At 43.3% G+C, this 27,674-nt stretch overlaps 2 protein-coding genes across 7 annotated transcripts in view; both read left to right on the forward strand.

Moving 5' to 3' along the window:
• The window catches only part of FLNB (filamin B), a 199,403-nt gene extending 191,224 nt beyond the window's left edge, over nt 1–8,179 (forward strand). For all 6 annotated transcript variants that reach the window (XM_033925800.1, XM_033925802.1, XM_033925801.1 and 3 more), the window contains 2 exons: nt 5,613–5,816; nt 7,022–8,179. In XM_033925800.1, coding sequence (XP_033781691.1) covers nt 5,613–5,816; nt 7,022–7,209 — 392 coding nt within the window. In that variant the 3' untranslated portion in view covers nt 7,210–8,179. The remainder of the gene's footprint in view (nt 1–5,612; nt 5,817–7,021) is intronic.
• A 6,984-nt stretch (nt 8,180–15,163) lies between these two features.
• Nucleotides 15,164–27,587, forward strand: LOC117351421 (protein ATP6V1FNB). Its single transcript, XM_033926679.1, has 2 exons — nt 15,164–15,817; nt 26,639–27,587. Exons 1-2 carry the CDS (start codon nt 15,361–15,363, stop codon nt 26,755–26,757), a joined length of 576 nt encoding a protein of 191 aa, XP_033782570.1. The 5' UTR covers nt 15,164–15,360; the 3' UTR covers nt 26,758–27,587.
• Nucleotides 27,588–27,674: the final 87 nt, after the last annotated feature.

Raw genomic sequence — 27,674 nt, forward strand, 5'->3', positions numbered from 1 at the left:
ATTTTATAAGCTACTGTTGAAATGTTCTTGTTCTGCTTAAATCTTACAACAAAAGCTGCAATTCAGAGGTTCACTTGATAACACATACTGGTTTTCCCTCAAACTGAAATTGGCATAGGAGGAAACTACACAAAACCTAGTTTTTTAGGTAAATGCCAAGACCAGCTCAAATATCTCCTGCACATCTACAACGAATTATTGTTCTAGTGCAGTCCTGACCAACAGGTTTTAGCCCTACTTGACTACAAAGTAGTGCTGCCCAATTTCCGATTCGAATCTGGTGAATCGATTCGGTTTTTTTAAAAAATCAGCCTTGCCGATTGTTACTGACCCTCCACCACTGCAGTTCTAGTCACTTTTCTGTTTCTACCTCATCCACAAACTTCACACAAGACAAGCAAACAAACGAAGCCATATAAAGAGATCCCCCCCATCTCCATCTGCTCACGCAGGAGAGAATGATGCTGCGCTTCACCTGCATGTAGGCACAAGCCTTGGGCCACATCGTGAAACCCAAGCCACTCTCCCGCCCCACCTTCTCCCCCCCCCCCAAGTTATTTTAAACCTTGCAGCTTGGCCAGCTCTTGACAAGTAAATACCAGGTAGGTGCAAGAGAGAACACTGGGGGCGGGATGGGGGTTAGTGAGCCTCCTGGATACAACACTTCCTGGTCAGGGAGGGCTCGCTATAGCCTCCTGTCTTGTTTTACTGTAAATGGAGAGTACCAGGCCTTCTGGGAGGGAGGGGGGGGCGGCCCTGGCCCTGGCCCTGGTGTAGAAGTACATGGGGGGAAGGGAGGTTCAAAGAGACATGCATATACTGGACTGGGCAGGGAGGGAGGGAAGAAATAATGGGTCTAAAAACAGAAGAGAGGGAGGAAGATGGTAGACAATGGGATGGAGGGAGGGAAGGTGGGCACAAGGGATGGTGTGGAGGGGGGATAGAGATACTGGATAGGAGGGTAGTTGGTAAGAGAAAGGGAGAGATGGTGGACCCTGGGGAAGGAGGGAGAGATGTCGTATGAAAGGGTAGTTGAGAAAAGGAGAGAGGGTGGATCTGGAGATGGTGGAGTCCATCGCTGCAGCTGCGGGGATGGAGACGAAAGAAGGAAAGATGCCAGACATCCAGGGGAGGGAAGGGGAGGACAGAGATAGAAGATAGATGGTTAGCACAGAGAAAGAAGAAAATGACAAATGGGCAGGAGACCCTGGCAAGTGAGTTATCAGAAGATAAACAGAAACCAGAGCCTGGAACCAATATGATACGAATAATGACCAAACAACAAAAGGTATAATTTTTTTTTTTTTTTTTCTGTTTTGTGATTACAATATGTCAGATTTGAAATATGTATCCTGCCAGATCTGGTGTTAGAAAAGTGAGCTAGGATTTAACAGAGAGAGGAAAAGTCTTTCTTTTTTTTTTTTTTTTTTTTAATTTTGTTTACACCACAGCGCCAGTGTGAATAGGAGGGCAAAGGGGGTGAAGAAGCTATAAAATAAACCCACCAGGATGTTTGAAAAAAAAAAACACCCAATTGGGTAGGCTGAATCAAATCGAAATTTTTTTTCCTGAATTGGGCAGCATTACTATAAAGTGTAGAGAGCCTTATTTACAGCTTTCCTCACTCTAGAGCAGGGGTAGGGAACTCCGGTCCTCGAGAGCCGTATTCCAATCGGGTTTTCAGGATATCCGCAATGAATATGTATGAGATCTATGTGCATGCACTGCTTTCAATGCATATTCATTGGGGAAATCCTGAAAACCCGACTGGAATACGGCTCTCGAGGACCGGTGGACCCTACCCCTGCTCTAGGTTGTACTGGACCTCCTCAGTCTTTCTCTCTACAAGCAAAGTTATAGGAGCTTGTCTGCTCTGTTCTGCTAGAGTTTATTTCCCAATTGTTTTGAGGGAGGGGGGGAAGTTCCGATTTGTGAGGCTTTGTGCTGCAGAGGCTCTCGGGTTCCCGGGACATCTCTGGCTGCAAGAAGACACTCAGATTAGAGGTCTGTAGCCCACAAGCACCTGCTTTGCTGGATTCCTCTTGGCCAGCCTGCTTCAACAGGCTCGGGGACCATTCCCTTGGGAGCAAGCTTGTCCCAGGTCTCATCCAGAGTGGATTTGATTCACGCAAGCTGTTTGGCTCCCATGGCAGTTGTTATCTAGATTGGAGCTGGCTATGTTTCTCCCCTCCACAACGTTGCGTGGCCTTCACTGGGGGTCCAAGGGTCAACTCCCATGAGGGGTCTGGACGGCAGTCCAAAGAAACAAGCAGTTTGGACGTTTCTAGGCTTGTCTGAGGCAGAAGTCTTCTCTTATCTCTGGCTAGATTCAGTGAATAACAGCTCCCAACACAAGCATGGCACAGCGAGTAGGGCTGGTACAGCCTATGGGAAAAATCAGAGGGGGGGGGGAGTCATCTCTCTAAATGTGAATTTTGTGAGTTTGAGGTTAGGGACAGATGCTGTCCCTTCCCTCCCACCTCTAAAAACCCCATCCTAAATTTTTTTTTTAATTTGTATTAAGTCTCCACAGGTCGTTTTAGGCACCAGAATCCTATCAAGGCAGCTATCTTAGACTTCTTGATTTTTCTTTTAAATGCCTCCATCTGTCTCAGAACACCTCGTTTTCACTTAAAACTGCTATGGATGAACTCCTCTGGTGGGGATACTTCAGATTCATGCCAAATTTGTAGTGGATGCCTGTCAGAGGGTAGCCATTGTTCTACGCACGGCATGTGAGGGGGATGGTGGGAGCTGTGGAACTCGCCTCCCCTAAGTCCTCTAAGTTGATGGGGATCCTAGGGTATGCGTGTCCTGGGCCAGAAATTCTGGTGGGAATTGGATAAGGAGTTGGTGTTCCCGGTGAAGTGCAGTCGCATGCTGGTGGATAAGGCTTGGACAACACCACAATGGTAGTCTATGTCAATTGACAGGGAGGCACCAGGAGTGACCATTGAGATTGGAAGCCCAACTGCTTTTTCAGTGGATGGAGATCCATCTATTGGCGCTCTCACAGCCCATGTAGCAGGTGTGGACAATTCACAAGTGGGCTTTGAGTCGGCGAACATTGTATCCTGGTGAGTGCTCTCTATCTCAGGAGGCTTTCGACAAAATAGTAAAGTATTGTGGGTGCCTCGTGTTTGATCTTATGGCATCAGCCAGAAACAAGGACACTCCGGTTCAGCCTTGGCCTCGGGCAGAATTCTTGTATATGTTACCTTCATGGCCAATAAGAAATAGTCCTCCAAAGAATAAGATCCCACCCAAATCAGGTGATTCTAGTTCCAGACTGGCCAAGGTGGCTATGCTACACAGATCTGATGCACCTTCAGAGGGGTGAGAGGCAAGGGTCACAAGACTCCCTTGTCATCCAGACCTTTTCTCTCAGGGCCCAATGGCCCTAGTGGATCCACACTGCTATGGTCTTATAGCATGGCTATTGAGCAAGTAGAGTTAACAAAGGCTATTCTTACATGGTCATAGCCACTCTGCTGAGAGTGAAGAAACAGTCTGAGGTAGCGGCATATGCAAAGACCTGGAGTGTTTCCAGACCTGGTGTGGTAGGAGGCATGTGGACCCAACCCAAGGCACAAATTCCATTAGTGTTAACTTTTCAGGAGGGTCTTGAAAAAGGCTTTGAAGTGGATTTTCTGAAAGTGCAGACTGCAGGTTTCTCCTGCTTCAGGGGGCGTTCAGTTAATTGAATGTTGGCTTCATATCCAGACATGGCCAGATTTTTAAAGGGAGTCTTACACCTTTGCTTGCTGGTACACTAGCTTTTTCTGACATGGAATCTTAACTTGGTCCTATGAGTGCTCACTAGAGCTCTGAATGAACCCATGGAAGAGGCATCTCTAATGGACCTGACAGTCAAAACTGTGTTTAGCAGCAGCAACGTCAGCCAGAAGGGTGTAGGTTACAGGCTCTATCCTGCAGGAAGCCTTTTCTCAGAACCTTGGACACTGGTGTTTCGCCAAGAACAGTTCCTTCCTTTTTACCATAGGTAGTTTTGAGTTTTCACGTAAACCAGGAAGTGTGTCTACTAGCCTTTTTGCCTACTGGAGCAAGGAAGGACAACAAAGTTCTGAAATCTCTGGATGTTCGGAGAGTTCTCGTTTGGTACTTAAGAGAAACAACCGATCTCTTCTTGCTCCTGAAGACTGCATGAAAAGGCAGGCCGGTGTCCAAGGCAACCAGTTCCGGATGGATTCAGATGGCGAAAGCAGAAAGCAGCTCCCATGGCATTGAAAGCTCCACAAGGGGCATTACATCCTGAGTAGAGGCAAGATCGATCTTGCTAGGAAGAAATTTGTAGGGCAGCCACATGATCCACCCTTCATATTTTCTCAGAATTTTTTAAACACATTGCAGTCAGAAAGGATTCTGGTTCCACTGTATTGGCAGCAGGCTTACTTGTTCTGCCCTAGGATCCGTTTGTCAAGGCTGATGTTCCTATTGCACTAGAAGGGAAGATTAGGTATTTACCTTGGTAGTTTTTCTTATAGTTAGGAACATCAGTCTTGATGCCTGCCCTGTCAGTTGGTTAGCCTGCTTTGTCTAGGACATACCTATATGGTCAGGTGACTTGTTTACCTCCACTGTCGAGCACAGATGAGGAGGAGAAAAGATTTAATTCCTACAGAATAGCAATTATGTGTGTTGGTCTAGAACTGTTGATGCAGGTTGCACACAGGTAGGAGCCATGCATGTTTCCATCTTGTTACTCATTACAATGAGTTTCGTGTGTTTTTTATATTTCATGGCGTCTTTTTGAGCCAAACAGACTTGTGTTGTGTCAGGGAGAATCCCCATGCCCCTTCTTTTGTGCACACTCTAGGGCTGACTAATGGCTTTGATACAGACTGAGGAGGTCCAGAGCAGAAGAATATGCAAATGAGGCTCTCTACACACTTTGCAGTCAGAGCTAAAACCTGTTGGTCAAGACAGATGTTCCTATCTACTAGAAAGATTACCAAGGTAAGTACCTAATCTTCCCATCTTTCTGTTATCACATTAATGGCTAGCTATTTACCCTAGAACTTTATGCAATGGTGTTTACTTTATATAATATTTAGTTAAGTCAACCAGCATTAATAGCAACCTGCTAATTGCCATTAACATGTTTTGCAATGCTATCTCTTAGATTTCAAATGCTCAGCTCTAGCTCTAACTTTCTAGTAAAGTGTAGTTTACTTTTCATGTGTTGCTAAACATTAGTTTCATGGCTTTTACGAATAAAGGATGTGGTTAAACACATGAACTAGGCCTTAACATTAAAGAAGGCTGCTGTGTGGGTTTGTGGTTTCACAAAGCAAATCTGGCTTGTCACAAGGTGTAAAGGCAGAAACCAAAACCTTACAAGAAAGGAAGCTTTATGTAGGAAATGAATGCTGTACTATCGGATCTAGAAATAGAGCATCGTATCCAGATTATGGAATACTAGTTCCTGGAATTTGGCTTTGAAAAGAGGAAACTGCTCATAAAAAAAACAACAATTCCATTTCACAAAAACAATGAAAGGTTTCTGGTCAAGGCCACATCTACAGTATGTTAATCTTAAACATAGTGCTTAGTATGTGAAAGACTGGTTACATTGTGTGTTTCTCTTGTAGGCCAGCGTCTTGTTAGCACCGGTGGTGGAAATGAGACGTCTTCCATCTTAGTAGAATCTGTCACTAGGTCATCCACAGAGACAACATACAGTGCCATTCCCAAATTTGCATCTGATGCCAGCAAAGTGACTTCCAAGGGAGCGGGGCTCTCAAAGGCTTATGTGGGACAAAAAACATGTTTCTCTATAGATTGCAGCAAAGCAGGTGAGTCTAGCTATGTTTTGTACATGTCATTTTGACCTAGTCATTTATAAACGTGGTGTTAGTTTTTTTTCCAATACAATGTTTGTTAAGTCTTGTCTGGTAGGTGTCCAAAATACATTTTGATTTCAGAGATCTGGACTTTCTTTCCCACTATAAAGACATTTAAAACTGCTCTGCTACATTTCTGTCTCCTGCACATCCACCCACCACTCCCTCTTCCTATTCCTGAAATGCTTTTATGTTTTCCTTTATACTGATTTGTCAACATTCCCTTTTTTCTGATCTAAAGAAGGGATTACCTTCGAAAGCTCATAAAATGCATTGTTAGTAAAAAAAAGGATCTTATTTCCTTTGGTTTTTATTTCTTTTATACTACCTTTTTTGAACACAGTAACATCAACTATGGATGCCACTCTTATCAATGATTAGCCACCAGACTGCCGACAGAACACAGTTCAGGGCAAGAGGGTGATGAGTCGATAACTTGGCGGCACTTAACCTACTTGTATTACCATTCCTTTCTCAAAATACTCTCCTCAGGGCTTTTTAAAACAGAATCATTAATGGAACCATACTATGGATGGGTCTTGGATAGCCAACTTAGTAGCTGAGCAATTAAATTGATGCTCTAAGCAAGAGAGATCCAAATAGTTCAATTTCTGTGCTACTTTCTAACACCTAATGTTTTGTTATGCATGCTATATCTTGCTGTGCACAGGGTTCATCTGTCTTGCATGTGTGTGTGTATAGAGAGATAGAGATAGAGAGATGAGATAAAATTCTTGAGTACCTGAATATAAAAACCGCTGAGATCTCCATTGATAGGCAGTAGATAAAAAGTAAACATGGAACACTGATCATTCACTGGCTACCTTATTAGCATTAGTGTCCTTCACAATTATCCTACAAAAAGACACCAAAGCAGGGGTGGATAAGCTCGTCTAGAATGACTTCCTCTAGCTCCTGCCATTCTTAATCACTGCTGTTAACTGCTTCTGGTTTTCCTGGCTTTATTACAGTGTTGATGGAAATAGGGGACTCCTATCCCATTTGGAGCCATGTTACTTCTACAGTTGATGCTATCAACTTAAAAATGTCTCATGCTTGATTTCAAGGATAATTGATAATGTTTTCATAACAACTTAAATGTAGAATTATGTATAGTATTTGCTCTACAATTCTCAATATAATAATTTGTCTTTCAGGTTCCAATATGTTATTGGTTGGTGTTCATGGTCCTTCAGTTCCCTGTGAAGAAGTATCTGTGAAACACTTAGGAAACAAACAATATACTGTGACGTACATTGTGAAAGAAAAAGGGGATTATGTGCTGGCAGTGAAATGGGGTGAAGAACACATTCCTGGAAGTCCATTCCACGTCACTGTCCCCTAAGTTGCTATACTGTGTCAGTAGAACTTCCGCAATTGATTCATGACACTTTGAGATGCTATCCTAGAGTTAATACACTAAACTTGACAAGTAAATAAATTGAAAATATGCTAATTTTTTAAAAATAGAATTGATATTTTAAATAATGTAATGTAAATCTGTTTGAAAAAGTGTATGTTAAACCCAATAGTTATTGGAGGATAACGTTAAGTGGTGATGACACTAATCCCCCCATGGACGTTCTTTAAGGACTTGAACTAAAACTGGATATATTTGTAAACTACTGACTTGTGGAGACCTCTGCAGCATTTGACACTGGGTTATCCCCGGTTACTCTAATTATCTAACTTTGGTAAGTTTTTTTTGGTACTTTTGAATGTGCCTTCACTTGATTCCGATTTCATGCTTTATGACTTAGGCTACCACTGTCAATGCAATTTGCATGCAGTGCTCTGCAAAATGTTTACATTTTAGGAAAGGTGACGTACTTTAGCATCACTGTTTTTCATCTAACTTAAAAATTGGGTCCTTGTACGTTACTCTCCTATAAGATTGGCGTTCTGTTTTCTTTCAGACCACCTCTATCTGTAAGAAGTCCTTTCATGTTGTAAACAAGTCATGGAAGGACTTTTTGGGGGCTTGTCTTCAAAATGATCAAACAATTGCTTAACAGATGAAACGCTGCAAGGCAGAACCATCATACATAGGGAAAAGGAGATGCTTTATAAGTCCAGTTGTGCAGAATGTTCATGGTGGTTAATATAAATGATTTGAAAATTAAGGCTGCCTTTCCTTCAGAAATATTTTATAACATTGTATTTTCTATGAAGCACTGTTAAAAAGTACTATTTTTGAAAATGACTCTGTGGGAAAACTGAATTCTTATAATGTGCTTTTTGTAGTACTATGAAATGCTCCCTATTTTGTAAGAGGATGGAAAAATGCAATAAACTGGAGTAAAATGCAAAATTCTGCAATTTGCTAGAGTTGCTTGCTTCTCACTTAAAATGCTTAATGTAATGTTCAAACACTACAGTTCATAATTTGTGTATTCACAATGGCTGCGTACTTTCCATTTGTAAATGCAACGTTCTAGAACCAAGTTCAGGCAAACATGTCCTTGCCAGCATTAGTCCTCCTTTGGTGGCATGTTTACTTTCTGTAGTATTTAATGGGGAATATATTCCATAAGACAAGTTTTGCATCGTTGACTCCACTGGATTCCTGAAGCAGAGCTCATATTATGGAAACCAGTACTGTGCACCTACTATTTTTTTCTGGGATTAACTTCAAATATGGTGTCTTTGTCACCTTATCTATACCTTTGACAAGTGTCTATCAGCAATCCCATACCAAATTTGTGAGTATATCTTCTCAATTTAAGACTTAAAACAAATTGTAAGCATTTATTTTTCAGAGAAGTGAGATTTTAGTCAAATATTATATCTATAGTTTTATTTATTAAACATGTAATGTTATTCTAGTTATTGGAACCAATGATTTTGGTTTTATTTCTTCAGTTCAGGAATCTCAATGTACATAACTTGCTCTACTCAAAGAAAGCTAATACACATTTGATATTCGGAAGGCTGTTCTTGAAAATAACTAGACTAGTGGGCATGAAGACCAATTGGGTACACCAGCAAGTATGCAGATGGCAGAAATGTGCTTGTGTTCAATTTGTGCTCTCACCTTTATAAACTTTTGCGCAAGGACAGAAGATAGCGTACACCGGAAACAGGGCTGTGGAGTCGGTAGATAAATGTTCCGACTCCTCAGTTTTTTGTACTTCTGACTCCGACTCCGCGTGACACAAGATCTTCATCCGCGTAAAAAGATGTTGTACGTATGGTGGGAGAGCGTGGTTGGATGAATTTTTCAAGTCTACACCAGGTGATTTCTACCAACGAGGTATTGAAAACCTTGTTGAATGTTGGAAATAAGTTGTAAACAACAAGGGAGAATACATTTATAAGTATTGGTGCTCCGAATTGTACGTTGCGTGCCATATAGTGAAGCACGTGTTCATTTTGCGGTTACGTGAGGCACTGCATGCATTGGCCTTTATTCTTACAGTAGAGAAGTCATTAATTATAACTTTTTGTGAATTGGGACATTTAAACTTGCTTTTTTTTTTAATTCCAATCTAAATTTAGTCGGAGTCTGTGCATTGTTTGGCAACTCCGACTCCAGGTACCCGAAATTTCCTCCGACTCGGATTCCTCGACTCTGACTCCATAGCTCTGACCGGAAATAACACAATAAACAATATCCCTCAAACATTCTGAGCTAGTATCCCAACTACCTCTGTTCACAGCCTGTAGGGACAGATCTACTGTATTAAGTGAACTGAGGCACATATTGTACTCACAAGTGTGTGTGAGAAGCCAAGAGATAAATTTCTGCATGCTTCCTTTTAGATCAGTAAACACCTACTGCAGCTGTTTAGGCTTGTCTGTTATGGTTTCTTAGTTTGCTGCTACTGCTTAATCTTGTCCCGTGTGCTACTTCTACAGTAAGTCATTTTTCATTCAAGTGCTTCATTTTTTAGCCTTAGAGTAGACCCCTCTCCTAACTTCCTTACATAAGTTAACATAAGTCAAGCGCTGTTTTGAGGCTGTACTAGCTTGTGTAACGCCCCCTTCAAGGCAGTTCTATGGCCAGGGCTAGCTGGAGTCCTCCCAAATAAATCTGTTGGTGCTTCCACCTGGGGGAAAAGAAGTGTTAGCGGGAGGGTTAACCCTCTTCTTCCCCCCTTACAAAAAATCCAAAAAAGCTTCTATGAACGAGATTGGTTAAACTGATTTATTTGAACTATGTACACAAGACTTAATCAATAAACATTGTCAGGAATAGCTTTTAACAATTCCAATACTTCCACACTTAAACCTATATGAGTGAAGATAATTCAACAGCATTTGTATATTAGTCAGATATTCAAAACCCTTTGTTTTATAGTCTCTTTAACCTTTAACTCAGTTCAAATCCAGCATTTCCAAAACCTTTGTACCCCTTTCATTTCTGATTACCACCACTGTGGTTGTAGGCTCCGCCCAAGCTTCATAGCTTATTCACTAAGTGGACATAGTTGTGTACCTTGATCCTTCTTTCCCTTTCCTCCTCACCCAATCCATGGAAGCTCTTAGAGGTAGGATTACCATATTTTGAGAAGGAAAAACCTGGACACATAGCCCCACCCCCAGGAAGCCTTGTTTCCTAGACTGTGGCTGGAGGGCCTAGAGCTTATGCAGATGAGTGTGACATCATCCATCCATGCATGCTCAGAGTCCCTCCAGATGCAACCAGAGCTTATCGGGAGTAGATAGGGGCTGTTCTTCCCAGCTGCTGGGCTTGCTCCTGTGGCAGTCTCCTGGTGGTTATCCATTAGTTCTGAAGGCCAGCCCCTTCCAAGAATGCGCCATCTCTGCCACTAGTCTCCAGGAAGAATTTTCTCTTGTTGGACTGCTGGTGCCAATCGCACCCCAGTGGCCTGGCATTGATGTTGGGCTACCGGGGAGCCTCTGGGCTAGTTTTCAGCCTTTGACAGGGGTCAGTGATCACCAGTAACAGGCCTCACTCTGCCCTTGGCCCTTTTCTGTTCTGAGCTGCTCCAAAAGGCTGCTTGCCTTGAGGCCAGGGGGAGGGGGGAAAGACCTTTAGAGGAGGGGGGCCCTGGTGTCAAAGTACACAGAGGGAGGGAGGGAGGGTTCAAAGAGATGTGCATATGCCTGACTTTGGGGGGGGGGGGGGAAGACATAATGGTCTAAAAACAGGGGTGAGAGATGGTGGACAATGGGATTTACGGAAGAAGGGAGGGAAGGAACAGAAGGGGAAAAGTTGCACATAAGGGATGGTGTGGAGGGGGGATAGAGATACTGGATAGGAGGGTAATTGGGAAAAGAAAGGGAGAGATGGGGGACCCTGGGCTGGTGGGGAAGGAAGGCAAGATGCTGGATGAAAGGGTAGTTGAGAAAAGGTGGATCTGTGGATGGAGAAAAAAAAAAAAAAAGGAAATATGCCAGACCGCCGGGGGAGGGAAAGGAAATTGAAGGGGAGGACAAAGAGATAAGATGGATGGTTAGCATGGAGAAAGGAGATCCTGACTAGCAAGTTATCAGAAGACAACCAGAGCCAGGAACCAACAAGATCTGAATAATGACCAGATAACAAAAGGTAGAAAAAATTTTATTTTCTGTTTTGGGATTACAATATGTCATATTTGAAACATGTATCCTGCCAGAGCTGGTATTAGACTGCAAACATGAGCTAGGATTTAACAGAGAGGAAGTTGTTGTTAGTTTTTTTTTGTTGTTGTTTATTTTGTTTATATACCACAGTGCTGTGGTTAGAAGGCAAAGGGGGTGAAGAGGCTATAAAATAAACCCATCAGGATGTTTGAGGAAAAAAAAAAAACAACAACAACAACAAAACACCCAATTGGGCAGGAAAATCAAATCAAAAAATCGATTCAATGGGCTGAAACAAATTGACATTTTTTCCTGAATCGGCAGCACTACTGCTAGCTGCTCTTCTGCCGAGTGCTCTGTTCCTATCTGTTTCTTTGAGTGCCCTTAGTGGTACACCTGTGCTGCTACACAGCATGCCAGCTCTAAAAATAGCTCTGGGTCAGGGAGTGATAGTTTCCCAGCCTAAAGTGCTACCTCCCAAATGAGTATCATGCACAATTATGACATTATGCAGTGCAAAACTCAAGATGCTAGACTCTCCAACAGCATGTTGACTATTTCTTTTCTCTCTTGAACTTGTGGGGAGTAGATATCCCATTTAATCTTATTTAGCTCTGCTCAGCTCGCATCCCCATATTCATCTGAGCCTACAAGTTTCATTCCCATTCCTTAACTACTTAAAATGCATAATATTTCACCCATTTGTGTTTATTGCTTAGCACATGATTTGTAGACGGAGTTACCACCCCTTCTACCCATGTGGGGCTAGATTCTCAAAAATTCATGTTAAACCGATGGGCCACAGTTGTTGTTAGTAGTAATTTAAAAAATACAAGTTATTCTCCAAACACTCATGCAAAAGTGGTTGGTGGAGAGTAGCAATGGTTTGCTAAATTTGTATGTGCCTATCGCTGGCAATAGCGATGGCCATGTATGCAGATTAAATGCAAAAAAAACAAACAAAACCCCAAAGAACAAACTGAGCTGCTGTAGTCAAGCAAATCCCCCCCCCCCCCACCCCCAGCAACAGGAAAGCTGCCCAGCAATGCACTCCTACCACTCAACCCAGCAGCAGGAGATGCACACTTCCTCCCACTGCTGCTGTCAAGCTACATGCCCCTGGTAGCAAGAAAGATACCCACTCCTGCTGGCAGCAGGTAAGATGCCCACTCCTGCTGCCATGCCCCCTCAGTGCCTCTGATGCCCCCCTTACCTTCCAAGGGCTGCCTGGAGGGCACTGCTAAAGTAAGGTAACAGCTCAGATCTATTTTGGCCACAAATGTGGTATGATGAGATGAGAGAATTTCTTTTAATATTAATGATCTCATTGTACTACATTTGCATGGCAGTATCGGAGACTGCTAGAAAACTTGGAACAGACCTTTGGCAGCTGTTTTGATAATCTGCTGCTGGAAATGATTAGGGAAGATTCTCAAAAATGTGTGTAAAAAATCAGTGTAAAAAACACCCTTGAGAGCGAATTTTAAAAAGCGAGACATTTTCACATGCAAATGATGTTGACAGATAGTGGGGGAGATTTGCGTTGATCCAGTGACCAGCACATGTGCAGAATACAAAAGGACAGAGATGTGCATGTCACTGGGAAGCAATGCAATCAATACCTGAATTGGTGACACAAATCCTGGCATGATTTGTAAATCTTCCCTGCCATAAGCATCAGTGATGCCATATAAGTTGTAAGTGGCATGTCAATCATAGGCATACAAGAGCTTTTGGACAAGGGTGAGGAGATAGGCTACATATACCTATCGTGAATCAAACATGCTATGCCTTTTGCTACAAAAAAACAGTAAAGTAAAGCTTGTAATTGGTTTTATGTAAAATTTATTAATTATGGCCCATAGCACAAACACATACAAGATAAGGGTATCTTATATGCACTCAAGAATAAAAGTTGGCTTTTAACAAGCATTTATAAAACATGCCTATCTCCACATCAATACAAAAGAATTGGGTGAGATTTTTATACCCCCCCACTATATAGATATATTTTTATTGCCACAGCCAAAACACAAGTGCTGACCCTGTAACGGCAATCCCAGACCAGTTGCTGGTTTTTGACATCAATAACCGGTGTTGCTCTTCAAAAATGTGTTGACGAATTTTAAGAATCAACCAGAGGGTTCATTGCAATGTTAAATAGCACATTTGCATCCTGTTGTCGGAGACTGCTAGAAATGTCGCTAAAGTCAGAGATAATCTGTTTTGAAAGTCTGCCAGTAACATACGTGCAGCCAAAACTGCCGGAAAACAGTTTTTGCGGCTACGTTAAAGTTTTGAGAATCTTGCCCTTAATGAGCAGATTTCAGTTTTGAAAATCTGCCCCGTAGCCCTGTAACTGTCAATTGGATACAATTCTCCTCTAATCAGAAACACCTTTTCAATTTTAACATAAGCAGCTAATTGCTGATTTCAAAAAACCATACTTGGTAAGATTGAAAGATGGAACCGCTATTTTTGCAGACAACTCAAAGCCAAGTTATGGAAATTTACACAGCTAAATTTGAGTGTTGAATTTCCATTGGACCCTAAGCAGAAGGCTTTTCAGAACCCACACACGGATCATGTTGGGTCTACTATATTTATGCTTTACCGTAATCCAGATGGGTTTTCAGGATTTCCCCAATGACTATGCATGAGATCTATTTGCATGCACTGCTTTCAATGCATAGTCATTGGGGAAATCCTGAAAACCCAACCGGATTGCGGCCCTCCACTAGGGACTTTGAGATCGTTTTAGATCAGGGATTGCAAAGTCCCTCCTGGAGAGCCACAATCCAGTTGGGTTTTCAGGATTTCCCCAATGAATATACATGAGATATATGTGCGTGCGCTGCTTTCAATGCATATTCATTGGAGAAATCCTGAAAACCCAACCGGATTGCGGCCCTCCAGGAGGGACTTTGAGATTGTTTTGTCCCTCCTGGAGGGCCACAATCCAGTTGGGTTTTCAGGATTTCCCCAATGAATATGCTTGAGATCTATGTGCATGCGCTGCTTTCAATGCATATTCATTGGAGAAATCCTGAAAACCCAACCGGATTGCGGCCCTCCAGGAGGGACTTTGAGATTGTTTTGTCCCTCCTGGAGGGCCACAATCCAGTTGGGTTTTCAGGATTTCCCCAATGAATATGCTTGAGATCTATGTGCATGCGCTGCTTTCAATGCATAGTCATTGGCGAAATCCTGAAAACCCAACCGGCTTGCGGCCCTCCACGAGGGACTTTGAGATCGTTTTAGGTCAGAGATTGCAAAGTCCCTCCTGGAGAGCCACAATCCAGTCGGATGTCCCCCATGCATATGCATGAGATCTATGTGCATGCGCTGCTTTCAATGCATATTCATTGGAGAAATCCTGAAAACCCAACCGGATTGCGGCCCTCAAGGAGGGACTTTGAGATTGTTTTGTCCCTCCTGGAGGGCCACAATCCAGTCGGGTTTTCAGGATGTCCCCCATGAATATGCATTGAAAGCAGCGCATGCACATAGATCTCATGCATATTCATGGGGGACATCCTGAAAACCCGACTGGATTGCGGCCCTCAACGAGGGACTTTGCGACCCCCCCCCCCCCCCCCCCATGAAAGAACAACATTTGTTATTAAAAACTTTTAATTAAGACAATCGTTTCTTTTTCTTTTTTTTCAGTTTCTGCAGGCACGGTCTCAAAAATTCGTCAGTCACGCTTGGCGCAGCTCCTCCAGGAAACCTGGGCACGGGCTGCAGGTTAAGAGCCAGGGCTCGCGCCGGCTGTGTTCAGCTCCCGCCCCCTTTCCCCGTTTCCTTCCGGCCCCAAGCGCAGCCTCCCTCCCTCGCGCTTCTCCCCGCCCCCTCCGTTTCCCTGGCGACCAGGGCGCGCGGAGGCTTCGCGTTCCATAAACACAGCGTCTCCCGCCAGCGCCGGAGCCCCCGTCGAGGAACCCCCCGCCCCCCCCCCCGCGGCACCATGAGGGGGGACCTGTTCAATACCCGCACGCAGAACTGCTGGCGCGAGCTGCTGCAGAAGGAGATGCGCACGAGGGTCGCCTGGAAGATCAAGTACGGCCACGACTACCCGACGGCGGGGGTGCCCGCCGCCGTCTCGGCCCGCAGGCGACGCGAGGCGCCCTTGCTCGTCGTCAAGCGCGGCCTGCCCGAGATCGGCGCCACCCGGACGCAGGCCCCCGAGGAGAAGGCCGAGGCCCCGGCTCCGGCTCCGTCGCCGCGGGAGTCCGTCTCCAAGCTCAAGGAGTTCGGCATCGACATGAGGCCTCCGAGCGCGCAGTCGTTGAAGCTCCTCTATCAGGGCCTCGACAAGGACGGCTCGGGGAGGCAGCAGTACCTGGAGCGCAGGAAGCTGAAGGGCCCGGAGGACAAGTTCCAGTACCGCATCATTTCCTCCTGGGACTACGGCTGGCGCATTGGTAAGCCCGGCCCAAAATGCCTGCAGCTTGGACGTCAGCCCTCGGGTGCATTGTGGGATTTGTAGTCCTGGGTAGGAACCTTGAAGTGGATGCATGCCCGCACGGTTGTCTAGAACAGTGTTTTTCAACCTTTTTACACCTATGGACCGGTGGTTGAAGAACACTGGGCTAAGTTGTGGGCCAGGCCCTGCCCATCTCTCTACCCAATCTCCACCCCAGACCCCGACCCCGACCCCATAATAGTACCAATTGCACCTTGCGCGTCCCGTGCCTATCTGGAAGCCTTCCCTCTGACGTTGCAACGTCAGAGAGGCGGCTTCCGGTTCAGGCGCAAGATGCGTGTAGGAGCCACTGCCCGTGGCTTTGTGCACTGAATGAGTGAGGAAGAGGGAGCTGGCTCGAAGATAACGCCACATCGATCGCACCATGGACCGGCGGTTGAAGAACACTGTTTTGCGCCTGATGCATGTGCTGGCCCTGTGGACCGGCAGGAAATTTCTGTGGACCGGCACTGGTCCATGGACCGGTGGTTGAAAAACACTGGTCTAGAAATGATGAAACTGGCCAAGTGGATCCCCCTCCCCCCCCCACCCCAGTAACTGGGACTCTTGGCAGCCTTTGGAGACTTGAGGTTGGAAATGACCTTGTTGGGTAGTGCTGAGGGGCAGCTTGGGGTTTATCCAGGTTTTAAATGACTATCCCGAGATCTATATATGATTCTTTAAAAAAAAAATCTGAACTAACCGGCCCCCCTCTATAGTAGGAATGGAATCTGAACTGGCTCAGCTGATGATGAACTGGAGTCAACTGGTAACTTTAGGAAACGTCAGTGCTGAACTCTGGTGGCATTCTCATGAGAGGTCAACAAATAAGTAGAAAGTGATACCTTTTTAATGGCTGTGTCAATGCATATTATCTAATAAAAAAAAGTATCACTTATGATTTGTTTGTTGATCTTTCAGAATAATGTTTCCAAATAGGTTCATTTTGCACATATAACACTAAGAAGGGAATAGCAAAGAATCAAGAAATTTGACCACCATAAAAAAAAAACTCCGTACTTTAAAGTAAGATAACAAAATATTATCCAAAAAACACTTAATAAAAGGACCCCTAAGAAATTTAGGGCTAAAATTGTTAAGGCGTGCTAACCAATTTACCACATGCTAAAGATTGGCGTGCGCTAAATGCTAAGATCTATTATATTCTATGGGCGCCTTAGCATTTAGCGTGCACTAAATCGGTTAGCGCACCTTAATAAAAGGATCCCTTGAGGAGTAAAAGAACTCGGAATATAAACCCTTAAAAACTCAGCAGGCAGTGTTCAAAAATCAGTTAGTAATTACTTATCTTCATGTAGTGTGTACTTATGAGAGTTTGTTAATGCTGCAGTTATACCCATTCTCTACACATCAGAAACATGGACTGCTAGCTGAGGATTTGGGCCTGCTCGATTACTAATACACTGAAATAATTTGAGAAATTTTCAATAATGTACAGTGGAAGAAAGGATAAAACAATTATGCATCCACAGGTTTGGCCCTGTCTACGAATGGAGGCATTGCGACTACCAAGACAGTTAACTTCAGCAGCTACCTGGTTGAAAAGTTGTAAACAGAAAGCCCTGAGAGAAAAAAACAAACAAATTGGCACTGTGACCCTGAGATCCAAAAAGGGCCAGGAGAAATCTGTTTTGTGGCCTAGAGGTTTTCATTAAAGCAAATTATTTGTAAGGCTTATTTGAGGAATGAAGACCTTTTGCCCTGCACCGAAAGGACCAGCCTTGAAGAGAATTTACAACTGGGTAGCCTGGCTAGAGACAGGATAAACTTCAGTGCTGTGATAACAGCATGGTAATTAATGATGGGACCTGTCACCTTTGTGTATTTGCAGACCTTTTCACTGACTTCTACCAAGCTAAGACAGAGGCCAAATAAACTAATCAAAAAGAAAAAGGAATTTTTGTGGAGTAAGGTAGTGTTACAAATCTACTTTTAAGTCTGTGAATTGCTCTACTCCCTCAGAATTTCATTCTTGCACAATATCCTCTGGAAGCTTCACCTGTGGGTTGTGCATCTATTCCAGCCTTGGCTGCAGAACTTAGAAATAAAACCAACCCCCCTCTGCGAGGTCACCTCTGCGGACACTCCCCTTGAAGCTCAGTTTGTTTCTGGAGCCTTGCTGAGAACTTCGAGGGCCTCTTCTACTAAACCATGCTAGCGATTTTAGCGCCGGGAGCCACACTGAATGGCCCGCGCTGGTCCCGACGCTCATAGAGTTCTTATGAGCGTCGGGAGCAGCGCGGGCCATTCAGCGTGGCTCCCCTCGCTAAAATCGCTAGTACGGTTTAGTAGAAGAGGAGGCTAGTTTCTTCTGCTCATGATTTTATTTCTCAGTTCCTAGTCTTTTAATTTCTTCGGTGCTGCGGGTATTGCCCAAGTGCTGCAGATTCACTCTTGAGAGTATTCCTTCAGTGGGAGATCGCAGACTTTTCCTTAAAGATTGTCTGCTTCTGGAAGGTGCTCTGTAAGCTTAAATTGCAGTAAGCCCTCTAGACCAGTGGTTCCCAACCCTGTCCTGGAGGACCACCAGGCCAATCAGGTTTTCAGGCTAGCCCTAATTAATATGCATGAGAGAGATTTGCATATAATGGAAGTGACAGGCATGCAAATCTGCTTCATGCATATTCATTAGGACTATCCTGAAATCCCGATTGGCCTGGTGGTCCTTCAGGACAAGGTTGGGAACCACCGCTCTAGACAGCCTGCAGAATGGATCAGGTCTCCGGGATATGGAGCCATCTCTCCCCTGGTTCGTCTGCAAAGGGGTAGAGCGCAGGCTGCTGCGGTTCTGTGGAGGTACGCCAGGATCTGAACTGGACCGCATGTCTTCCTTAATTCCCCTGAGAGGTCCTGGTGGTCGTGATCTGTGGTGACAGGGAAGGTGAGGCAGTCAGAAGACCTGAAAAATCCAGTTTAATCAGCTCCTGAGGTACTGATCTCCCTATGCTTGCACTGTGTATTGCTGGCTGCCATTGAAATGCATTGCAGCACATGTCTCTGTGGTGTCTGTGAGTCACAGTGTTTGCCGATTTTGTGGGGTGCTGAAATTAGGGTTTTGGGAGGTTTCTCTGAATGCCCTGGTCCCCCGACTTGTAAAATTGCCATTTTTCGTGTTTCCCTGTGTTTTTCCCAGGCATTTTTAATTCAAAATCAGCACCTGCGGCAGCCATCTTGGATTTTCTTCAAAGTTTTTAAAAAGTATATTTCTTTGACGTAGACGTATATTTCATTTTTGCTCCAAACTTCACAGATTGTCACCTCAGGATAGTATTACATGGATTCATGCCATAGATGTGGCGGATGAAGTAATTGTTAACAGAATGAGATCGAAGTGAAGATAATTCAATAAATGAATGGAGTGATTAAACAATCAACTCTAACAATATTAATGACTAAATCAAAGCCATGATAGCATCTAGCAAATCAAATCTATATCAATACATTCTAAAGATATCTTCATAAAAATATTAAGTCATAATCTCTATTGAGTGTTTGAAGAGAACAGTGGTGGACATATCATAAATTATACAGACTTCAATCTTTGGAACTTCTTATGATATATACCATTACAAGTTCCTGTCTTGTATATGTTGTAATCATCTATGTCCACCATACCCTAGAGGTGCTTTCAGACTTGGTGTGCAAGGGTTCAAGTGGATCCTTTGGCCCATCGGTAGCACATGTTCTGGACTTTCTGTAGGCTGGCCTCAGGACAGGTCTAGCTGTTTCTTCTCTATGTGTCTCCATTGCAGGAGTGTCACGTTTGGTTCCCTCTTCTCTCGGGGGTTCTCTGGCAACTCCCCCAGAAGTTGTACGCTTCTTACGGGGAGGCTGCGGCCTCCTTTGAGACTGCTGTGTCCTACATGGGATCTGAATCTGGTTCTCCACTCTCTTGCTCGTCTGTATGATCCCCTGGATGGGATTTCTCTGAGAGATGTTACCATCAAGACCGCTTTCCTTGTTGTGGTCACTTCTGCACAGAGCTTCGGGCTCTATCGTGCAGGGATCCTTTTCTCCGCATCAAGAAGTCTACAGTTGTTTTGAGGACCGTGTCTTCTTCTGCACATGGTTCGGCTACCCACTTTTGTTCAGTCGGGTTCCAAGTCTAAGGACCGTGTTTTGCAGTCTTTGAATGTGCGACATCTCCTTTGAGATACCTGGAGGCCACGCATGCCTTTCGTCTTTCACACCCTCTGTATGGCGGGCCCTGCGCGTTAGGGTCGGCCTACTTCCGAGGCTACCATCTCTCAATGGTTCTGTGCTGCCATTTCCGCTCCTTATGTGTCAGCGGGGAAGGAGCCTCCGCTTGGTGTGCAGGCTCACTCTACTAGAGGACTAGCTTCCTCGTGGGCTGAATCACGTGCGGTCTTGCATGATGTGCTTTGTGGGGCGGCTTCTTGGGTCTCTCGTCATACTGTTCCAAGTTTTCCAGACTTGATGGGGTGGTCAAGCATGATGTAGCTTTTGGGGCTTCAGTCCTGGCGGCGGGTGCATCAGGCCCCCCCTGATAATTTGGGAACTGCTTTGATACGTCCCACAGGTGAAGCTTCCAGAGGTTATTGTACAAGAATGAAAGATTAGGTTACTCACCTCTGTTAATCTTCCTTCTTGTAAATATCCTCTGGAAGCTTCACACCCACCCATCTATTATGTCCGATTCGCAGGTCGCCTGCCAGTAACTGGTAAGTTGGCTTTCTATCTTTGACCAGCCTCACTAAAATTTCCATGAGTTTCCTTTTATGTAGGCTTATGGGGTTTGAGGGGTCCCAGGGTGGTGCCCCTTCTGCTCGGCTGTGTCTTCTTTAGTGACCTGTTACTCAGTTTTGCAGGTGGGAAATGTTACAATTTCTTATTATGCTAACTTGGCCTGTTTTGTCGTTCATTGATTATGTATTTGGTTATCATGAGCAGCATTGGCTTATAGCGGGGAGTCCCCGTACCCCCCCTCTATTTTTCTTGTGTTTCCTATTTGTATTAGATCCTCCTGGCTTTGCTACCTACTGAGCTTCAAGGGAAGTGTCCGAAGAGGTGACCTTGCAGAGGGGGTTGGTTTTATTTCTAAGTTCTGCAGCCAAGGCTGGACTAGATGCACAACCCACAGGTGAAGCTGCCAGAGGATATTTACAAGAAGGAAGATTAACAGAGGTGAGTAACCTAATCTTTCATTATAAGAAGCATTTATGTATTATTTACCCTGACTTCTAAAGTACTCATGTACTGCATATTTAACCAAGAAAAAAAAAACAACAAAACCCAAAATAAATGATCATTATTAGTGAAATTCTGAGTTTTTCTAAATTCTTGAGGGGCTTGTGTTAATATTTTCCGTGTAGCGCGGGGTTTGTGTGCGCTAATCACGCTAGCACACCTTAGTAAAAGGAACCCTCCAGGGTAGGGAGAACAAGAGGGCACTCTCTAAAGTTGAAAGGGGATAGATTCCGTACAAATGTAAGAAAGTTCTTCTTCACCCAGAGAGTGGTAGAGAGCTGGAACGCCCTTCCAGAGGCTGTTATAGGGGAAAACACCCTCCAGGGATTCAAGACAAAGTTAGACAAGTTTCTGCTGAACAAGAACGTGCGCTGGTAGGGCTGGTCTCGGTTAGGGTGCTGGTCTTAGACCAGAGGGCCGCCACGTGAGCGGACTGCTGGGCATGATGAACCACTGGTCTGCCCCAGCAGTGGTAATTCTTATGTTCTTAACCCTGAGTGTTAAGAGTGTTGAATTGTATTTGAACATTTTCAGACATTGTATGAGTTTATAAATGGCTGAGCTGTTATGATAGATTGTACTCAAAGGAATACTTTTTAAATCAGTTGAATGAAAGAAATTGCCTGTTGTTTTTTTTCTCCTCTTAAGAAATGTAGAGACAAGATTGCAGCATTGTTTTGGATAATATTTTCTCATCTTAATTTTGTGCATACCATGACAAGAAAGAATATCACCCTTATGCCATGGAAAGAGCTGATCTCGGTCTCACATTTATTGCTCATTGTTTTAAAGACAGCCTCTTTCTGGTATTCCACGGATATAATATACACAGAGGTAAAATATCGAGATGCTCTTGTGAAAATTTGTTTTAATCAAACTGGTGTCCAATGCCAGTTGAGAATTTCCATATGTTCATGGTCTGCATTTGTTGGTAAGAATATAAGAATAGCCTTACTGGGTCAGACCAATGGTCCATCAAGCTCAGTAGCCCGTTCTCACGGTGGCCAATCCAGGTCACTAGTTAGTACCTGGCCAAAACCTAAGGTGTAGCACTATTCCATGCTACTGATCCAGGGCAAGCAGTGACTTCCCCTGTGTCTTTCTCAATAACAGACTATGGAACTTTTCCTCCAGGAACTTGTCCAAACCTTTCATAAAACCAGCTACGCTATCCGCTCTTACCACATCCTCTGGCAATGCGTTCCAAAGCTTAACTATTCTCTGAGTGAAAAAAAAAAAAATTTTCCTCCAATTGGTTTTAAAAGTATTTCCCTGTAACTTCATGGAGTGTCCCCTAGTCTTTGTAATTTTTGACGGAGTGAAAAATCGATCCACTTGTACCTGTTCTACTCCACTCAGGATTTTGTAGACTTCAATCATATCTCCCCTCAGCCGTCTCTTTTCCAAGCTGAAGAGCCCTAACTGTTTGTCTTTCCTCATACGAGAAGAGTTCCATCCCTTTTACCATCTTGGCCGCTCTTCTGTGAACCTTTTCCAGCACCACTATATCTTTCTTGAGATAAGGAGACCAGAATTGAACGCAGTACTCCAGATGAGGTCGCACCATGGTACTCAAGAATCTTCACTTTCTCCACCCATAGTACAGAATAGTTACTTGGTATAAGCACTTTCATTAATAGTGCTATTTTTGTCTATTTCCCCCCTAATCAAAATGTGCAATTTCCTTGCATTGAGCTGTATCTCTGTGATCACAACTTTTTCATTCTCTTCAATTCTGTCAGTGTCATCATCCCAATGTGTTTGTGGCACAACAGTATGGTAGTGTTTGCATAGCATCCAATGGATAAGATGTGCTGCCTCGCTGAAGCATTTTTATGCGCTTTTCCAGACATCAGCACTTTGCATTCAAATGAACTAATAATCCTAATTAAGAATAGGAAAATAGCCCGCTCCAGCCTTGGTGAAAATGACAAATTTATATGATGTTAGGAGTCTGCAGGTTAGAGAGGGCTTGGCCTTCCCTAAAGTCATGTAAAGCATGTTAATTACCATTTTCACTGAGAGAAGAGAGAAGATAATTTCAAGGCTTCTTTCTTTTGATGCACAATTTAACCAGTAACTTTCTGAATATTTATTTTATTTTTCGTATTTATATACCACTTATAGCCTAAGTGGTTTACATTCAGGTACTCAAGCATGTTTCCCTGTCAGAATCTATTGAATGTACCTGGGGCAATGGTGGATTAAGTGACTTGCCCAGGGTCACAAGGAGCAGTGTGGGATATAAAATCTATAGTCATGAATAAAAAGAATTAATAACGGTGAGATAGAGAGTACTGAGTACAGGGGAACGTGACACTTGATACTGTCTTTTATATAAAAGTTTTCCAGAGAAACTCCATCCTAGTTCTAGATCCTGAAGGGCATAGAAAAAGTGGACATGGACAGATTTTTCAGATTATGGGGAAACACAAGTACAAGGGGCACTTGGAGAAATTGAAAGGGGACAGGTTTAGAACAAACGCTAGGAAGCACTTCTTCACCCAGAGGGTGGTGGATAACGTGGAACGCACTTCCAGAGGCTGTGATAGGCCAGAACATGCTACAGGGCTTCAAAGAAGGTTTGGATAGGTTCCTGGAAGACAGGGGAATTGAAGGGTACAGATAAGGACTGAGGTTAGGATATAGGAACAGGAGTAGAGATAGGTTAGAGAAAAATCAAGGGCCACTACTCAAGCAGTGGGCGCGATGGACCTCTGGTCTGACTCAGCGGAGGCAACTTCTTATGTTCTTATGTAAGATGTTTGTTAGGTTGACTAGCTCTGCATTATTAGTTCTAGTTTTGTAACTTCTATCACAAGCTTTTCATACTCGAGAATCTTTCTGAAGGCTTTGAAACAGAAATTGACAAGCTCTAGGACTGACTTACATTACATTACAGATTTCTATTCCGCCATTACCTTTCGGTTCAAGGCGGATTACAAAAAGAGTTGAGGAGGGAGGATTACAAAGTTAGAACAGAGATCTTTTCCAAGAAAGGGTTAGGTAGGATCAGGGGTTAGGAAGAGGGAGGTATTCGTGGTCTTAAGCTTTATTAAGGGATTTCTTGAAGACTATAGTTTTTATTTCCTTTCTGAACATCTTGTAGTCTGGGGTTGATATCAATAGGTTGGAGATTTGGTTATCTAGCTTGGCTGCTTGAGTGGCTAGGAGGCCATCGTATAGTTTTTTCTGTTTTACTTCCTTGATTGGGGGGTATGTGAATGAGGTGTGTGTTTGGATAAGGCAGTTGTTTAGGTAGATTGGGCTGTCTCCGTTTATAGTTTTAAATAGTATACAGTAGAATTTACCTGTTCTTGTATTATTTATAGGGTTAGTAAATGAGCTCCAGGTTAAATATACAGTTACTTATAGTTTGGAATATTTTTCTTGTTTTAGAAATGCTGGCAGTGTGTCCTGATTAGTAAAGATTTTTTTTTTTAAATCTAGATAGAGAATGGGAGCAAGTCTTTTTTTTGTTGTTGTTTGGGGGGTGGTTGAGGTTATAGCTGTATTTTATGGTAAGATCAAACCCAGAACTGTTCCATCTGGATTTAAGCCACTTAGAAACTCTGTAATGGTTTATCAGGGAATTAATTTTGGCCAGAGGTTAGAAATCACTATAGGGTGGGATAATTTAGTGTTAAAATCAGCAGATTGAGGGGAAGAGGAATGAGCTAGAATATGTATTTTGGTTTTGGCTCACACCTTTCTCAGTGATAGTTGAAGGTGAGTTACATTCGACACAGTGGGTATTTCCTGTCCCCCAGAGGGCCTACAAGCTAACCCCCCTTTAACAAAGCAGCTGCAGCATGGCAAATGCTCCAACACCCATTAAATCCCTGTGGGCATCAGAGCGATTACTGTGGCTTTGAAAAAGGAGCCCCAAGTTTGTACCTGAGGTAATGGGAGGGTTAAGTGACTTCCCAAGATCATAAAGTGAATCAGTGAGATTTGAATACTGGCTTCCCTGTCCTTTATGGACATATCTTTATTTCTCTTTCACCATCTATATTTCTTTCCCAAGTATGAGTGAATTAGAAATTAATACCTTGAAGGGTTAAAAATTGATTGAATACATGGGTATGTACTTCAGACTGTCATATAGAATCTTTATTTTTCTGTCAACTATAACTTCTTTTTTTTGCACAAAAGATATATTGTCATTTCCAGATACAAAGGACAATGCAAGCTTGTTGCACTCGGTGAAGAAAATATATGACATTAAAATACATTTGGGTAAACATTTTTGCAAACAGGGAAGTTTCTTTTGAAAGAAGAGTCAGTAAATAAGGGCATCAATTTTCAAACGGAACTTGTACATTCACTAGTACACAGTAAATGTTTTACTCTGTTATCTCATCTGTTTTCAGCCACTGTACAGATAGTATCAGGCTGAAAATATATCTTACTGGCCTGATCATTTCCAAAGGGCAAAATGAGAACAGCATTAAGCAGATAAACAGGCATTCAGGTTGGCCTAGACCAGGGGTGTCAAAGTCCCTCCTCGAGGGCCGCATCCAGTCGGGTTTTCAGAATTTCCACAATGAATATGCATGAGATCTATTAGCATACAATGAAAACAGTGCATGCAACTAGATCTCATGCATATTCATTGGGGAAATTCTGAAAACCCAACTGGATTGTGGCCCTCGAGGAGGGACTTTGACACCCCTGGCCTAGACTAAACAGCCAGCCACAGTGTTGGCTGAAAGGCAGCCTAGACTAAACAGCCAGGGCAGTGGCTCAAAGGCAGGTCTAGACTAAACAGGCAGCCAGACCTAGACTAAATAGATGACCAGTGCAGTGACTAAAAGGCAGGCCTAAACAGATGGCTGATCTGGTGGCTGAAAGGCAGGCCTAGACTAAACAGTTGGGGTGGTGGCTAAAAGGCAGACCTAGATTAAATAGATGGCAGGGGCTGTGGCTAAAAGACAGGCCTAGACTAAGCAGATGGCTGGGGTAGTGGCAGAAAGGTAGACCTAGACTAAATTGACGACTGGGGCAGTGGCTGAAAGGCAGGCCTATATTATACAGATGGCTAGGGGGGTGGCGGCTGAATAGCAGGCTTGATTTCAGTGGGCGGGATCAGTCACTGCAAATCCCATATTGCTTTGACATGCAAATTCAAAACCAGGACTGGCCTAAAATTCTCTAGCCTGGTACTGCGTAACTTGGCATCTCTGCTGATGCTGTACTTAAATGTGCCTTATTTATTGACTCCACTTCTTGTTTTGAACTATAAATATTTACATTACCAAATAACAAACTGACAACATTTTTGGACATTTCAACTGTACCTTTGATGGATATAAAAATGTAAGATTTGATATGTATTTATAGTTATCATAACTACATGTATAAAATTAGTCCTAGTAACTCTCTATGCATACCAATGCTAATAAACCATGTAGAACTCACTGTAAAAATACATTTGAGAAAATGCTCTTGGTTTGGTGTTTAGCAATCTGTCACCTATTTTGCTGGTATTCCTGTTTCGTAATAGTGAGTCCAGTGTTTAAGGTTCTCTGATGATAATTTCTTTTTTCAGGAGAGGCCATGAAAGAATTCAAGTCTCCAGCTTATGGGCGGTCTGCAATAGTGAAAAGTACCTTCTACAAGAAAAATGGAATTTCCTGGGAGCCATCAAGAACTGATAGGCTGTTGTGAACTTCTGGTGTGAATTGGAATCTGTTTCCCTGGCAATCATGTTAACTCCTTGTAAAATAAGCTTTCTGGTGAGAATTTCTTACTTTACTCCCAGCAAAGATTTCCATGGTTTTGCCTCCAAATGATTCTTTTGGGCAGAGGATGATTATCCTTATTCATCACTAGGCGTGGGTGGACTGCCAGGGGAGTTTCAGTGAAAGGAGAAACTGGCAGGCTTTAACTTCCATTTGTAAGATTTAACCCTAGAGGGCTTCTTCCGAAACCCTTAGTTCAGACTGCAGGAGTTTTACCATTATGCATTGCTCTTTTTCTCTCTTCCCCTTCCCTGGGGGCTGAGAGACCTTGCCACAGAACTGCCAGGTGACCACAGTTTTTAAGGCTGTTTGCTTCCTGGTCAGTCTTTCCTAGGCCTACCACTGAAATGCTGCTTTTGCTGTAGTGCTACAACCTGAGAAAATCCGAGGAGTGTATTAACAACCATGTTTACCTTTATTCTTAAAGTAATTTTCTGTCAATTGTCAAAGTTAGGGGAGCAAAAAGAATTGGTGGGATCACTTAGCCAAGGGTGGAAAATCAGTTTAAGTCTTTTTCAAATTCTGCCAAAGTCAGAGCTGTAACTGGCACTGTTAAACTTGTCTAAATACTGTATAGAGTTAGTTTAAATTATATACAATGCAATTGTCAGATTAAAAGCTTTGATACCTGAATGTGCCTTTAACAAATTGTAAACTATATTTATGTTACCATAAACTTCTAATATGTTTGTACTTGGTCTTGCTGTTTTAAGGTTTTTTCATAACGTTTTAATAAATATTGTGAATTCCTCTGCAGTTTGATAGGGAAATGAAAGTGTATTATTAATATTAATAATAGAGTGCCATCAGGGAAACACAAAACTGCACATAGTGGCACTTGAA

The sequence above is a fragment of the Geotrypetes seraphini genome, chromosome 17 (assembly GCF_902459505.1).
Source record: "Geotrypetes seraphini chromosome 17, aGeoSer1.1, whole genome shotgun sequence".
Taxonomy (NCBI): domain Eukaryota; kingdom Metazoa; phylum Chordata; class Amphibia; order Gymnophiona; family Dermophiidae; genus Geotrypetes; species Geotrypetes seraphini.